At 27.0% G+C, this 17,471-nt stretch overlaps 2 protein-coding genes across 3 annotated transcripts in view; one reads left to right on the forward strand and one right to left on the reverse strand.

The window, feature by feature from the left end:
* Window positions 1-17,471, reverse strand: part of Fstl5 (follistatin-like 5) — a 326,084-nt gene that overhangs the window by 225,954 nt on the left and 82,659 nt on the right. The window lies entirely within an intron of this gene.
* Window positions 7,175-17,471, forward strand: part of LOC105363737 (acyl-CoA Delta(11) desaturase) — a 33,326-nt gene continuing 23,029 nt past the window's right edge. The window contains exon 1 of one of the 2 annotated variants that reach the window (XM_011501499.1): window positions 7,175-7,339. Coding sequence is in view for 1 of the 2 variants with exons in the window: in XM_011501498.1 (XP_011499800.1) it covers window positions 7,639-7,701 (63 nt within the window). In the remaining variant the exon portion in view is untranslated. Of the gene's footprint in view, window positions 7,340-7,638; window positions 7,702-17,471 lie in introns of those variants that run through there. The other variant, XM_011501498.1, reaches the window with a different exon arrangement.

Genomic DNA, 17,471 nt, shown 5'->3' on the forward strand with positions numbered 1-17,471 from the left:
AGTACACGTTAGCATTGATTGTAAATTATGTAAATGAAAGAATGTTTTGAAAATTGATCATTCAAAGTTCGATGAAATTTCTTTAATTTCAATGAAATAAAGATTAAAACTGTAAAAAAAAAAGTGAGAACATCCTAATCAAATTAGCAGGTAATCCATTAATAATATTAACGTAGTATATAATTTATTAGTTAAATGAAGAAATTACAAACATTAATATCGTGGAGCATGATATTTAGGTAAATAATGGCAACTTCGAAAATTATTAATTCACACTAGTTCTCAATTATGCGTATAGATTACGTAGAATATATACTGATAGAGTTAAAGTTACCGAAGGGACTCGACGCTTAACATGAGCAAGAGGAAGTTACACCGCTAAGTTGCTTCTCAGAATTCTCTTAGCTGCTTTCTATTGCATTGGTGGATAGGTAAGAAATTGTCGTCCGTGACAGAACTCCTCGTTTCATGAATATTCATTATGGTTTAGAATTATTTACTTGCTCGAACGCACAAATTAGTTTTAAGTTTTTTTTTTTTTTTTTCCATTAGTTGATCATAACGTATTATCTTTTGTACAATTGTTTTATGTTTAAATTTCATAGCTGTGACTCATTACATTGTAAAATCAATGTCGAGCATGTATTTTATGCCTGTTTGTCGTCGTTGTAATCTGTCGTTAAAAGTTTTTTCATATTATTAGTATGCTTAATTCATAAAAAAAATTCTTAAATGTGGCGATCACATCATATATCTATCGAATCTATTTTACAACTTCATAATAAACAATTAGAGTATTGCTTTAATTTTATTCCCATATTGTTATTCTCCGCAAAAGCATGCGATGAAAATCTTGAGTCCTTTTTAACTTATTGAGCTAATGTTCACGTGGATATTCTTAACAAAATTAAATAATTATAAAATGTCAATACATGATAGATTTTTATAAAAGAACCATTTGCAAAAACTGCCATCTATGTAAAATATATTTCTACAAAAGTGCTAAATAAGAAAAGCTTACTTTTTTGCATTATTCTTTTCAAGCAGATTTTACTTTTGCTAAATACATTGAATATATTCAAAATTTGTTTAATTATAATTTTTTATAAAATCAAATTTCAAAAACTTTTTATTTAAATTTTAATTCTTGTATTCGTTTTTAGAATCATTTGGCAGTAAACAAAGACAATGTTATGCGCTATTAAAATCGCATTCATACATTTAACTACATTTAAAACCAATTAAAAGATTATTTATAGTTTTTGATAAGAGATGTGAGCTTCTTATATGCATGAATGTTATTCGTGTATTTGTAAGTTGCAGTCTAATTAGAAATCCTTCCTAGTCTTACAAACTATTATAACTTTCATAGATTTCTCGGTGATAAAGTGTGTTAAATAATATTTTAATTTTGTTTTGCTTACTCTATGACATATTTGCATGATACCTACAGTTCATCACCTAGACATTTATTTCATCTGGATAATCCGTTTATACTTTGATTCCATATAACATGAATCCTGACATTTGGGGGAATGAATTGAAACTCAGCTAGATAATTCGGCTTCTTGCACTACCATTTCATTGATTTCTCCTAGCGGTATCTTATGATCTATGCTAACATCTGCATCGGCATTTTAAGTACAAAGGGTAACAAAATCGAACGATAAATATGATGTATGATGTAACCTACCTCTGTTACTATCTTAAAATCGCATTCTAATTTCCCGCTTTTCCTTTGACCAACGAGTAGTTTTGTACTTAGTTTGAGAATAATTTAAATTACAGCTTTGGTCGAGAAATAATTTGGACCAACTTTTATACTGTTATCACCGAGTTATATTGCAAACACAAAAGTTGAAATAGTTTTGAAAAATTACATTGCTATTATCAATGATACTAATTCGAAACAATTAGTATTGTAAATTGTTCTCAAGCAAATCCTATAATGGAAATATAAATGTACGTAATATAATTACCTATAATTTAATGTAACTTACGGTTTAAATTAAGAGGAATACGACTTGTCTAATGGCATTTTTAATATCTTCAAAATTTCTTTCGAGATTTAATTATTATAATCATACTTAAGTTGTATAATTCTAATTTAAAATCTGCTTGTCTATTTAATCTTTTGATTACATGCCCTCGTATAAAATGTTTAACAGATAGAAATTTGATATGAATATTTTGATCTCTACTAATCATATAATCTCTCGATCATTAGGTTATTAGATATCAATAAACTGATTTTACAAGCGTAACGTACTTGTTTATTTGAAAAGAGAGCAGCAAAATTCAAATATGTAGGAAGTCAATTAGATTATATTTGTACTCACGACAGAATAAATTTTCTTATTTTATATATAAAATTTTCTACAGTCTAAATATTCAAATTTTTATTATATGAAATTGTTGCAAGCGATTAAAAATATTACTAGTCGTTTACTTTATTAGTAAATGTTTACAAATAAGTTGAAAGTTATTTTTATGTAATTTTTCTTAATTTTTCTCGTTCTATTCTTAGTCGTTTAACGTGAAATAAATATTCCAGATATACTTTCTTTTCATTTTCGTGTCATTTATAAAAATATTAATTATTTATAAGTATTATAAATGACTTATAAATGACAAAGAAAGCGAGCAAAATATTTCTTGCTCGTTTAATTAAAATAATTAAATAAAATTTAAGCATGTGTCACTAGAAAAGTATGTAAAATTCTATAATATGTAGTTATTTAAAAATATCTATTAATTACACTGAAGCTAATTATTATATTGTGTAACATAGAAAATAGTTATTTTTATATTAAAATTTAGAAGAATTTGTTATAATAAAAGCTTTCATAAAACTTGAAAGAATATTTGAAACATTTATTAATAGATGAATTAAAATTTAACCATAAACTTTGCTATTTCAACACAAATATTCTATTTTCAAAATATAGATATTGATTTATATTATTGTAATGCAAACTTAATTAAATAATACTATATTAATTTATATATTAACGATATATTCCTATCAATATAACAAACTGTGTAAAAAATTGTCATTATTACCCTAATAAACGTGCAAGGTGATAATAAATAATGTAAATATTGTATGAAAGTTGACAACCATTTCAATTATGTCAAATCAATTTTAGATTGAATAACGGACATTGTTTCTCCTTCTACCAACTGATTCACGTTTTTTTCTTTTTAAACGATGAATTCATGAATGTAGGAAGGGCGATCGAGATTCACTGCTTTCACTCGTAATTTTAATTGATGACTTGATGAATCGTTCAATTCCAGTTGTCGATATCGGACACTAACGTATAAGGAAAAGTAAGTAGCAATAAATTCTGATCGGTGTACGATATTTATTTCTTATTTAAATTAACTTAATGAAATTTTCCAATCTCCTCCAAATTTAGATAAAAAAGCGTTTTTAATAAATTGATTTGATTTTTTTTTGTATTTAAAAATATAATGCATAAATAACAATTTCAAGGTATTTTCAAACCACTTGATACACACTATAAATAATATATGCAAAATTGCAATTTCATAATACAAATTTTAATTTTCAGATATCAATATGTATTTATACGTGCCATATATCAGACAACACGAAAGTTAAAAAATCAATTTTTATCGTATCAATGTGTCATATTCTTAATCAACCAGGAAATTTTATTTTCATTTCCATATTTAGATAATATTTAAGAAGAAAATCTGAATAATAATAGCTACTTTAAAGGAGTAACTTTACATATTAAATGTAGCACAAAATTAATAAGAATAGAAAGCCTTTCCCGTATTTTCAATAGAATAAATATGAAAATATGAGTATAATTAATTTTCAAATTAATCAACACATAGGTGTTCTAATTAAACATAAATTATAGAATCTATTACATTAAATATTATGACTTTACAGGTAACTGCTTAACTTACAATATTAAAAAAATGTTCGTTAAAATGTAAAAAAAGTATTTATTGAAACATTAAATGTAATAAATACTTTTAATAATGTTAAATAATATTGAAAATCTTTTGATATTATCACCAATAGATATTGCATTTAATAAAATTTATTTATACGTATCTGCATTTTGTGTTTATAGGTGGGTACATGATATTTATCTTTAAACAAATTTAAATTTATTACCCATTTGATATCATGAATTTATATCATAAATACTTTTTAACTTGCCATAAAACATAAAATATATTGAAAATATTGGCCCGTTTTAAAAATCTTATATTGTTATAATAAAATACTGATATCGTATATAAAACATAATACATAGTGATGATATAGAATGTAATAATGAAATAGTTTTTAATTAAATGTCCAAAATTTTATAAAAATAATTATTATACATCAGGCATGCATATATTTTATATCGAATATTTTCGTAATATCTTTTTTATTTAAATATTATCAATTTTTTCAGTATTTTATAATCATACATAAATACTCCTTTTTTTAATACGTGATATTTTAATCAACAATTTATTGTTTACTCAATATTCAATCTATATATATATATATATATATATATATATATATATATTTCACGATAATATGTAAATCACGATAATATGTGGAATTATAAAAAATTATTTTATATATTTTTATAAATAAAAACGTAATCAGTCAGAATCTTAAATAATTATGATTTAAAAAAAAAAAGTCCAAAGTAAGGTTGTAATGAAACCTTACATAAACATTTGTGAATATAAGTATTTCAAAATATAAGATTGAATAAATGTTGATAAAGGATATTTAATAAAAATTTCCTTCATATCTACAATTATAATACTAGTTTTGAATAGTTTTTTACACAGTATTTCATTGATATATATAGATATAATTATGTCATCAACAATAATAATATTCATCCTAGTTTTAGAGTATTCTTAAAAATCATGTCAAATTATCTATACCTAATTATTTATTATACTACTTTTCCAATCTGCAATAAACATTTATTGTATAAGTTGTTTTTATGTATTTTATGATCCTAAACAGTGAAATATTCAATGTACAATGAAAATATTAGGTCCATAAATTTAATGATTGTTCCATGATCGAATGATTCATCGATCATCTTATTAGGAATTATATTCAAAAGTAAATTACATCTTTTTCTGCATATATTTCGAAAAATTGAATATTATTCATCTATGCAGTAGTACCATTCATTGAACCATTTAATCAATTCCAATGCAAAATCTTTTGTAATATACAATACTTTATTATCGTTGTTAAAACAGCAAGGGTTGCATTACTTTTCCAAAGTGGATTATTTATATACCGCGTACCTTTATAAATTATTGCAATCTTTCATAAAAGTGCATTGGATGTGCAAAAAAAAAAAAAAGAAAAGTTGAACTTCTATGGCACAAGGATCGATGACTACACAGAGTCGGCTGGACCGCATATGTAAACACTTTCCACGAAGTCAACCACCGAGTCTTAGTAATGTCTTGTCCTACGTGTTATAACGCACGAACGCTTTTCTTGAGGGAACCGCTGCAAACGGACGCACGTCAAAGATTGGCTCTCGTCGCCACGATCTCCTACCAGTTGGAGGGAGGAAGCCGAGTACGGTAACCGAGTCTATATATTAACCGGGCATAGGAGTGAAAATCTCCTGCTCGCGGGAACGAATTTAACGCGCGACGGAGGAATCTTGGGTAATAAGGCAGTTGTGGTCGGTTGGTGTTGCACTTTATTTGTGATTCGAATTGTGCCTGCCCGAAGGATTTTGGTGCTCACTTCACGGCAAGTAATGATTTATCGTTTATAATTTATGGTATCTTATGGTACCTCACAAGATTTCGGCAACTTTTGACGTTATTTTTGGGCATATGTTGGAAGCTCGGGTGCAGTAGTACTATATTTTTTAATAATATTTGTTGATGTTATTGTCGAATGATTTATTTTACGACGTGGTTGTCAAGAAATGTGTATTGAATTTAGTACGATTAATGATCGAGTTGGTAGTTATTACAGCGAAAGTATTACTCCAATTATATAAGTAACAATGGCTACAATTTGTAATGTATAGGATAAAGTATGTCTTTATTTGACTAGAAATTCATTTCGATTTTTCCTTGTAATCATACAAATTTACATGAACGCTCCTCTTTCATCTTGCACAGAATTCTTGATGTAAGACTTTTCTGATTAATCTAGCTAAGGATCAAGTGCATAAATTTTGTTCATCATTTTTAGCTTTATTATTTTAATTTATAAAATTATATAGAAAAGAGATACTTTCATGTTCTTCTTAATTTATTATTGATGGAGTGGCTATATAACTACAGATTAAATGCTTATCACGTAATTCAAGGATATTTCAACTAGCTTGATTATATTTTTTCACGCTCAAAATTATCGACCAAAACGATGAACAAATATAGAAAAATTTTAACGTAAAGGCCAATGTGAAGATTGTCGAGAGTATTAAATTGTCTCCTTAAATTAAGTAAATAATTTATTTATAATTTATGCACTAAATCGGTTATACTTTAACTTAAACAATTCGAGTGCTATTAATTCTACGACTGACATTCTTAAGATGATTGTAATATAATGAAAAATTTCCAACAATATAAGTCATTTAGAATGTCCGGTATTAAGTGAATATTTCATTTAAGTTTAATAATAATCAAAAAGAAAATTTTCAACAAAAGAAAGCTACGCTTGCTTTTTAATGGAGGGAGAGTGTCACGTTAAAAACGAGTGGTACGTTATAATAACTTTATTCTCGTGTCGTAAAAGCGCTCAGCGTCGTCGTAAACTACATTGACAATTATGCGGCGCGAATACATTCATTAATTAAATATGCACTATATGTGAGCTAAACGCTCTCGGTCATCGGCATATACGGATATTAGCATATATTCTAAAAATTAAAGGCGCCTTTAAATTCCATTAATTTAGCAAAATAATGAGCAAACGAAATTTAACAAAATTTGACAATATAAGGAGCCTCGGGATCGAGAGGTCCTCGCTTGATTAGCTGCGACGATCGGATCGAGCCACGTGATCCTATGCGTCGCGCGTAGCTCACTACTGCTCGAGCCTAATTCGTTCGGCGGCTCAAGTTACAGCAAATGCGAAGCGGTGAAAGCGCGGTTTTCTTCCCGCGAGGCTCGTAGCGAGCGTTGAAAATACACGTGCACAAGTTGGTAACGACGAGGAATGCTGTGCGGTTGGTACGCGACAATTGGGCCACTGTAGTCTTCGTTTATACGTGTGAGCGTACGCTAGTGAACTCTTAGGCGATTGCTTCAGTGTCGGGGCGCACGAAGGCTCGTTTAGATATAATTAAAGGTACTTGTCTCGCTCTTGTCTTGAGGAATTAAGCCGGGCCTAGCGGTCTCCGCGGATTCTTTATTTCCTTAACTACTCTTGGCGATTGCTAATTTAGCTTTTAAATATGCTCGGTACTAGTATGGAGTCCTACGATTTCATTAACATTGACTTTTGCATCCTATTGAACGTCCCTTTCCTTTAAATATTTTTCTTCATAATGCATAGTGCGAAAAACACGTTCAACATATATTAATTTAATATACTCAATAATTTCAGTTAATGTAACTTCCAATGCAGCCAAAAGAAATTCAATAAAAATGAATGTAACAATAATCTATAATGCAATAATAGAAATACAAGATAGTTTTAGAATTGGCAAGGTAATGTACATGTCTTTAAAATAATCGAATTTATTATAATATATCATTTTATATTTTACATAGAATATTGTCAGTTAAATTAATAAAATCACATGTAATTGCAATTTATAAACAAATATTAATTTTTGTTATCAAAAGTAGTAATGTATTCTCAGAATTTTGTATTCTTGATTTAAAATGCCTACGCATATATATATATATATATTATTTTTTTTTTATTAAATATTCGTAATAATTATTATTACGACAAGGCGTATATGTATTAATTGTAAAAATATTCTATAAAAATTGCTCATATATTGTATAAAACCAGTTTTGATTAATTTCACAGTTTATTCTTTAATTTACATATAAAATCGTATATTTTATGCTTCGCCAAGACTAATTGATTAAAAGTTTATCAAATATTAATATATTCAAATACTTTTAATAGAATGATTGTTAAATATAATAATTTAGTTTATAAATTTATTTTTATTATTTCTAAGTCATCTTTATACAATGTGAAATCCATACCGACAAGTCATAAGAGAAATTTTGCAAACTATTCTAATCATAACCTAGAAACTCACAAAATTCTTAGAAATAATTTGTCGTCCAACACAATAATAATTTGCGAATTAGATTCCATTTGAACGTCAGCACAAAAGTGCTCTTGAGAAAAAATATGAAACCTGGAGGAATCCGCGCATACTATTTCAACTTTAAAGTGCATATCTCGGTTAACTATGTAATACATATAACCAAAAACCAACATTTTTTTTGTATTTTTCTTTTCCGCGGATCTCCCTTTCACGAAACTCGAGCATTAATTTTTACCCCCGATGTTGCTGTCGTTCCTACACTTTTTTCACAACTTCGTTCGGCTTTTCTACAGTATCTCTCATTCTATTATATTTATCCTACTCTACATGTAGATTAAAAAGTAATTTCACAATGTTCAGCTTAGTCAACAATTATATTAACTAAATCGATCATGCCCTTGCTAATAATAATTTAGTTTCTTCTAAAGGAATCATCGCATGTTCTAATTACTATTTGGTATCACAGTATGATTTCTTATTGAATAAAATGGTTCGTTTATAATAAATCAGTTGAGTATCTATTTATAATAGAATATTTGAAAGAACTGTACAGAAGATTCCTTTGAAACTTTCAGTAACAAAACATATTTTTACAAGAATATACATTCTTAATTTAAACTGTAAAATATCTATTTTTGCAATTTCTCATGTAGTAGGTTCATATTGATAATACTTTTACTTTTAGTTTTTCATAACAAACATTATGCTTACGCTTGTATTATTTAAAAAATATATATTTGAATAGAAACCAATTAGGTATATAAAAACAAAAAATCTTTATTTTACAGAATGCCGCAGCTAATTTAATATATTGTTATAATTTAATTAGAAAACAAATTTATTTTATTGCAAAAAGACATAAAATGTCTGTTACATAGTTATTCTGAAAATTCATATAATAATATTAATATAAATTTTGAAGAGTTCCATAGGTTATTTAATGAAATAAATATATTAATTTCTAGTGTTTAAATGTAATTCTATCAATGCGATTATAAATGACATCCGAATAAAATATCTATTAATTTTTATCAAAGTTTCTTTCTGATTCGAAAGCAAATAATTTTTCGAGACTACAGATAAATCAGGTAGTCGCACAATTTTACTATAAATGATTACCACATATATCTGCATAGAAACCTGCTTTTTCTATGTAATCTCAAGTCCAAATTTGCATTGAAAAATCTCTAAAATTTTCCGAGATTTCAAGGAAAGATTTTACGCTTGAGAAAAGACTGAGGTAAGCTCAAAATAAAAAAATATCAGCACACTTGAAATGTAATATATATATATATATATATATATATATATATATATATATATAAGAATAAATACATAGGCGCGTTCACGCACGCACACAATGATATACACAATGATATTGTGTATGTAAAGAGGATTAAAATAAGTATGAGAAATAATCGCATTTGTAAGTATCAGCAAACAAATGGCAAAGACAGAACTTGCTAATCTACTGAACACACCCGTAATTTTGTAGTTTTTCATAATAATGTAGGTTTTTCACTACTGCGGTCGCTCCCATATACTCTGACGTAAGCTCTGACATTAATTACCGAGTGATTATGTTTTGAAACCGCCAAATTTAATTACTCTACATATGAAAACTTGACCTCCGGAAAATGAAAACAAATATGTCAGGAATGAAAATAAGTTTTAGCTTAGTTAAAAATCCGGCAATAAGAAATGGAAAGAAATATTCTAAATCTCGCATCTCGTGAGTGAATTTTAATGATTGATTGTATTCATGAATTCTTTTTTTGTTATTTTTTTTTTTTTTTTTTTAACTTTATTGTCACATGGGAGAAACTCACTTTTATATGTTTATGAATCGCAAATATATTTGCAAAACATATTTGCAATAATTATCAAAATATTACTTTGTTTTCTTATTGTATAATACGTATTATTAATTATAGAAATAATATATATGTTTTATCCTTTATTATAGTGCATTACGCAGCAATTTCATTTTTATAGAATATTTTTTTAATGTGTCTCATGTAATAAGCCTTTTTATTGTGTATAACGGTACGATACTGCTATTTTCAATATTTTCCTTCAGAAATTCAAATGATGCACAATGTCATCCATTACCATTGTGAAATGAAGAAAAGTTTTTATTGATCGAATGATGAAATAAGTAAAATTTACATATACGAATATTGTCTGATATTTTAAAAATATCAGTTCTTTTTAAACGAAAAGAATACGAAGATATACTTGTGTGTATAGAATTTTCTAAGTCGGGCCTCGTAAATATTCTATTTGTGAACATTCACCTTAAAAGAGCATTAGAAAGTGTTCGGAGAATGTGCTGAACGGCAATTACCTTTTTAAAAATTATTTCACAAGAGCAATTTTCTTGAACGTATGACCCATACAGAAAAGAGTTTGGATCTATGTTTTCTGACTATCGATGTCTCAGTTTTATTTGAAAATTAAATGCAGCGCATTATTGGGAAAGATTTCGCATTGTTAAATAATGGCTGCCGAAAAAGAGGTAAACGAACGATAAGAAAATCAAGGTAAAGAAGGAGAAATTTTTCGCTAACGTGGAGAAGGTACATTCCGCCAGTAATTCTTTACCAATATATTGACTACCCGAGCAATTAAACGTTCGCAACTCGCTTATTTACTTTAATGCGAGCGGTATTTCGCATAAGCCATGTACTTTATTTTTAGTCCATTGCCAAACTTTGCCCATACCCGGGAAAATTATTCTTGTTACAGCTGTATATATTAAGGAATTTATGGCTTATTATTAATCAACCACGACTATTGCTAGATTTTTTTATTCCTTGAATTTGTGAATAATTTTGACAATCATGACATCCGAGTCAATAAAAATATATAATTTATTTGAGGATCCTGATGATGCAAAAACTTTTTTCTTTACTTTTATTTAATTATTCCTTTATCTATTTTCAATACTGAAAAATTATTGGTTTATTTATATACTAAAAGATAATAATCTAAGAACAGCCATTGTCTCTCAATATACATTTAACGAATTGCAAATAGTTATTTGAATATTGTTATATAAACTAATATTTATTTAACATTAACATACACGAGTTCTTTATTATAATATATTTATAATTAATTAAATTATTTAAATTATCACTTGGTTATTTTAATTTAAATAACTAATCTTTGCTGGGTGTGGTTTTCTTACGGGGTAAATAATAAACACATGCGCATTTAAATTTATCGTAACAGCTTCATATGGACTCATGCTTGAATTCATTACATTCCGCCATTCTTCGATTAGTAACTAACCAGCAATATAAATCATAAGAGCTCTCTAGAAGCACTGGAAGGTGCATTTTCAGTAATCACACACTGGACTTTATAATGAGGTTAATGCAGGTAACGCAGAGATTTCTCTCGCGTTGCGCTATAATTATTCCCGTTGCTAAGTACACATACAAATCCAATTCAGAATTATGCATGAAATTTCTGTCAATTATAAGTGATCTAATTGGCGCGCGTACATAACTTTCGCGAAAATTATATAAATTCGCGTAGATGGTACGGCGGTCAGTACTTTCAATTGCTCGAGTTCGGTCAATGTCAAGAATAAAGAAAGCGTCTAGTTTTTGCTATCCTTTTACATTGATAAGTTCCTCTTATTAACAAATAAATTTTTTAATTAATCGTTTGTATTCGTTTCACTTAATTAATCATAAAACAATAGTAATTCTAATACGATAAATTAATTTATTTTTATATTCATACGAAATTAATAATTAATTATGATATTGTAAAAATTTCAATTTATACGGTTATGAAATTAAGTTTCATTGCATAGTAAACACGGTTATTTCTAAAAAGAATTAAAATATATTTGAGTCTTGTTTAATAATCAGCATAATAATATGTAATGTTTCAGAGGATAAATTTATGAAGTTCAACATCATTCATACAGAAACTTATATTATTCCAAAAACTTGAACTAATTCTACAAGTAATAGATAATTTATAAAAATATATATTTAAAACATAACGATACGTTTGTATTGTTTTTATGTCCAGCTTAAGTAATCAACAATAATTATGGCTTTATTTACGGAGCAGTAATATTATATTCCATTGTTAATGTGTCAATAAAATAAATTTATAGGTAAAATTAGATCTTCGCCTAGAAAAAGAAAGTTTACGTACTTTCACTAAATAGGAAAAGCATTCTTAAAATTTTATGTTAAAAAATAATTAGATGTTATAATAATACGCAAATACAATTACGATAGATTGTTATGGTCATTGTCCGTTTAATCTTATGTTATTAATTTTTTAGTAATCTAAAACTTTAAAACGTCATGTTTAATAATTGAATAATAATTGTATTTATTATACGTATAAATGTATATCAGAAAATCTGTATTATGTAAAATTTAAGCTAAAGAAATATTTCTATTTAGGCTTATTTAACAAACACGATAAATATAAATATTAATAAAAATGTTTTTTTCACTTACTTAATAGATTTATATGAGTATATTACATTAAGTAATAATTACATTCTCTTCTATGAATTATTTCCTTTATTTCTTTTAGTGAAGCATACGATTTCGATTTAGCATATTTTTATACCAATTATAACTGTGAAATATAAGACTTATAATTTTAAATGTCAAGCCTTAGATTTAAAAAGCAAAAAGAAAAAAGAAAAGAAGTACATACTCGGCAAGTAAGCTATCGTTCACTTTCATATTTATATCTACCATTGTCCTTACATTCCTTTACAGTTATAATAAAATTGAAAACGTAAAAAATTTTCAAGTTTATTAAAAGTACGGAAATACCAAAAGTATTTAATGTTTCAAAAAATCAAAGGTAAAAAAAAATCCATACTCTTGATGATAATCGAAAGATAATAATCTACAGTCACATAACGTAATTTGCGGAATGTAACGTATTAATTTATTATACGGAAATGGTAACATAATATCGCGAATACCTCACTTTCTACGCGCGTAGAAAATTGATCAACGAATCTGATACTGAATTCGCCGTCTCGTTATAGTGAGAGGAACTATAAATCGGTGCGGGTTCAGTGACTGAAATTCACAGAGTACCTATTCAACGCAACTCTCTCGATCCCCAAGTGCATTGTTCGAAATGTTTAACATATAAAAAAAAAGCGAAAGAGAAATCTTAGTAGATTTTCCAATACCTCGACATATAGAGACAAGCAGCTCAGGATCAAACGGTAGCTGGCCGGTCACGCATAGCCGACTAAATGGGAGAAGCTCAGGATCGATCGAGCCTGACGAAATAAGTAGATTGCCGTGGCTAAGTTTGGACATCGTGAGACTTTTTCTCCCCCGCGGCTTTTCGGCTCCATTATGCGGCCTCGACTCCGTCGTTCCGTATTGCTTTCCGCATGCGGGCGCCCTGAAAGGATCCTGAGATCCGCACGAAATCCGTCTCGTCTCGTCGACGCTGTCGACCCTTTATGATCCATTAAAACGGTCCCTTTTGTATTACGGATCGGGTGCGAGAGGAGCGGAAGAAGGAGGGAGCTCATGCGAGAGGGAATTTTTTTCGTATTTATGGAAGCTCGTTGAAGCTCGTTGAAGCTCGTTTCGTTGCGTCGGGCTTTTCCTGAATCTTGTGATATCGAAATTTCAGTTTTACCAATACCGATAGAAAATTCATTTTTTTGTTTTTTTTTTTGTTTTTTTTTTGCTTTTTTTTTTTGTTTTCGCAAGCTTTAATTTATGAATTTCTCTACGGCCGATACGTGTGAGGTTCGTGCCTTTTCATCCACACGCGATGGCTTGACGTGATAAACTAAGCCACTGGACTTAAACGACCAACTGTGAAATGAATCAGGCTCTTTATAACTGATAACGATCGAACTTGTACAACGAAATTCCACATGAACAGCAAATACTTCTGCGTCGGGAATTGAATGCGAATAAAATATTTTTCAGAATATTCTGGTACTTTTATGAGCTAGATAACATAATTTTAGCACAAATTCCTAATAGATCGAGACTAGGTTTTCACGGTAAGCCAACTTAAAACACAAATTCTATATCAAATGAAATGCTCATATGAGATTTTTTCATATGAGATTATCGTATTATATCATTTAACATTATTCAACTATGTTTATTATGTTAAATTCCTTAAAAAAAAAACTAATATATGTATATAATAAATCATTATTATATATATTTAATTTCCAATAGTAGAGAATTAGAATATAAAAAATTTTACTCTATGTACGTGTGTGGTGTATTGTATGTATGCGTGTAATATGAAGGAGCAGTTTTTAACTGAAGCGAATTAGAACCTATTAAATCTGAAAGTAAAATATTGGCTGGCCGAACAGAATTATATAATAACTTACAATTTTTATAGATTAATTTATTTAATAGATTATAAATAATGGTATAAAAAAAAATTCTCAAGAGTCTTAATAGCTATTCTCTAGTTAGAGCATTAAATTACCAATAACATTCTAGAAGGAAGGTGCATTAACTATAATTAACTATTAACAATAATTGTAAATCATCTCTTCGATACTAATAGAGAAATGAAACCATGAATTATCAAAGCTGAATTCTATATTATTCAGTATGGATGTGCATTGCAGAAATCGACAATTTTACAATTGCAAATTCACTTTTACCTTAGGGTATAACATTAATATACTATTATATTTAATTCATTATTTTCATTATTTAAAAATAATATTTAAATTAAAGTAAATAGTAAATTTTCCTAATTTTTATAAAAGAACAAACTCGTTATTCTTTTTACAAATAACATCAAATTAAAAAAGTCGGTTAAAGTGTTGTGTTAATAACTCAAATATTTTATATAATTAAAAAAAAAATAAATAGGAAAGATATATATATATATATATATATATATATATATATATATATATAACTTTAATAAAGCCTTTGGAGTTGAGATTTTTTTACTTTTCGATAAAACTGGTTATAGAATATAATTTTTACGTACACATAATAGTTTAAGTGGAGTGTGTTCATTCGCGAAACACCGTATTGAAAGTATTAAATTAGATTTTCAAGGAAATATTGAATATTATAAGCTCTTTCCTAATTTAAGGAACTAGTACACTATTGAAAAATCTAAGTATGTATATGTATATAGCGAAGCATATATTGAATCAACGCTATTAAAATATTTAAAACTAATTAATTTTTTATTATTAAAACATGTAAATGCATCAAATTAAAGTTGTTTTAAATTTAAATTTTCTTTTGTTTATAGAAACTATTTATGTTTAAATAAAGTAACAATATTGGGATAAATCACTGTATCATTATCTGCAAAAACCTGGAAAATATTGTACAATATTTTGTACAATATTGAAATATATCCTTTCGGTATCAATATAAAGTAAAATGTTTCAGAATTTTGTTATGAAATTCGCGCGTTCTATGTAATATCAATTTTAATTGCTTATAATTAAATTAGAGAACTTATGCTACAGTACTGAATAATTATACTTTATATATCGCTGAAACTGAAATCATATAAATCCTTGTAATTGAAAAATTTGTTCGAGTGATCGAAATAAGAACTGCAACAAACAACTGATTAAGTATGCATGCATTTATATATAATAATTGACATTTGAATGAGTAGTATACTTTGACCTGATTAACCGGTGATATTTATTCATACTGACATACGTTTTACATTCATATTAACATACGTAAATATACATATTCGCGTCGAAGCCTAAAAATAGATACAAAAGCAATATACTTCAAAATGACGAAGACAATTTTTAAATATTTTTACGATTAGTTGCAATATCATAAATCACGGTTTCAACATTAAGCAGGAAGCGAAGGAAAAAGCTATACACACACATAGTATACAATATTTATGCTCGGTAAAAAAGTTTATACACGACCGAATAGTGACAGGATTGGAAGAAAATTAAGGTGAGCAAAAATCGCAATAGTGTACCAAGTAGAATTGGAAGTTCATATATTTGAATTCCGAGAAATGATATAATAATTATACAAAAATATAACGATATATCGCATTATTTTTAACAATGTTAACGAATAGATTGAATTTATTCTTTGAATTCAATGAGATATTAACTCTTGGCTTCATTAGTTAAACTTTCAATGTAATTTCAATTACTGGATAATACACAGGAGAATATAGTTCATTTACACGTACTCTAGAATATGAATAATTAATATACAATAATAATATGATAGTATGATAATTTCTATGTAGATTTACATAGTATAATGTAATTTAGATATTGTATTATAATAATTTACTATAATAATAATAAGATATACTTGGATATATTATAGCATTTAAGTGACATAAAGTGTGGATAGATTTGTTGAAATACTCTATGTTTTATATAATGACACATTTATTTTTTAACTCTAAATTTACTGCGCAATTAACGTCTATACGTAAAGTATTATTTCATGGATATCGAAAAAAGCCATTCCAAACCAAAATAAGTTTTGTCAGCAACAGTTTTTTAATGAATTTAATTGTTATATATATAATTCAATTTAAACGATTGGATTAAATTCAATAAAAAATATAAATACATAATTTCGCATTTTTAATTCAATAATTCTTCTAAAACTTACTAGTTCTATTAAATTACGTTACGAAATATATTATTTATGATAATATAATACTTACTAGTGATCTTCGTTATTCTTAAGCTTTTTAAAATAAATCTGACTGCGAACTTACCTGAAATAAAAAATGTTAAATATTATCCAGGAAAACTTATATGCATATTTTTTAAAGATGTTTCAATTTTTTAAATTATTAGTAAATGTTCAATGTTGTATTTTAATCTTTTGTTTATATATAATCTTTATTGCATTACGCATTTGTACAGCTTCTATCAGAATATCTCATTTTCAATTTAATTGTAATAACTTCAATATATGAAAACTTGGAAATTTGAAGAAAACATAATGTGTTATTCATAATATTGTTATTAAAACAATTTTAGATATTCATAATTGGAATGAGACAGATAAATTTATGGATTTTTGTCAAAATATTAAACACACACGCACATAAACGCACGCACACATATATGTATGTAAAATTATATATAATTTATTTTAATATAATATAAAAGAAAATTGTCAAAAACTAATAAAAAAATATACCATTGAA

Source organism: Ceratosolen solmsi, unplaced genomic scaffold (assembly GCF_000503995.2).
Source record: "Ceratosolen solmsi marchali unplaced genomic scaffold, CerSol_1.0 scaffold28, whole genome shotgun sequence".
Classification (NCBI taxonomy): Eukaryota; Metazoa; Arthropoda; class Insecta; order Hymenoptera; family Agaonidae; genus Ceratosolen; species Ceratosolen solmsi.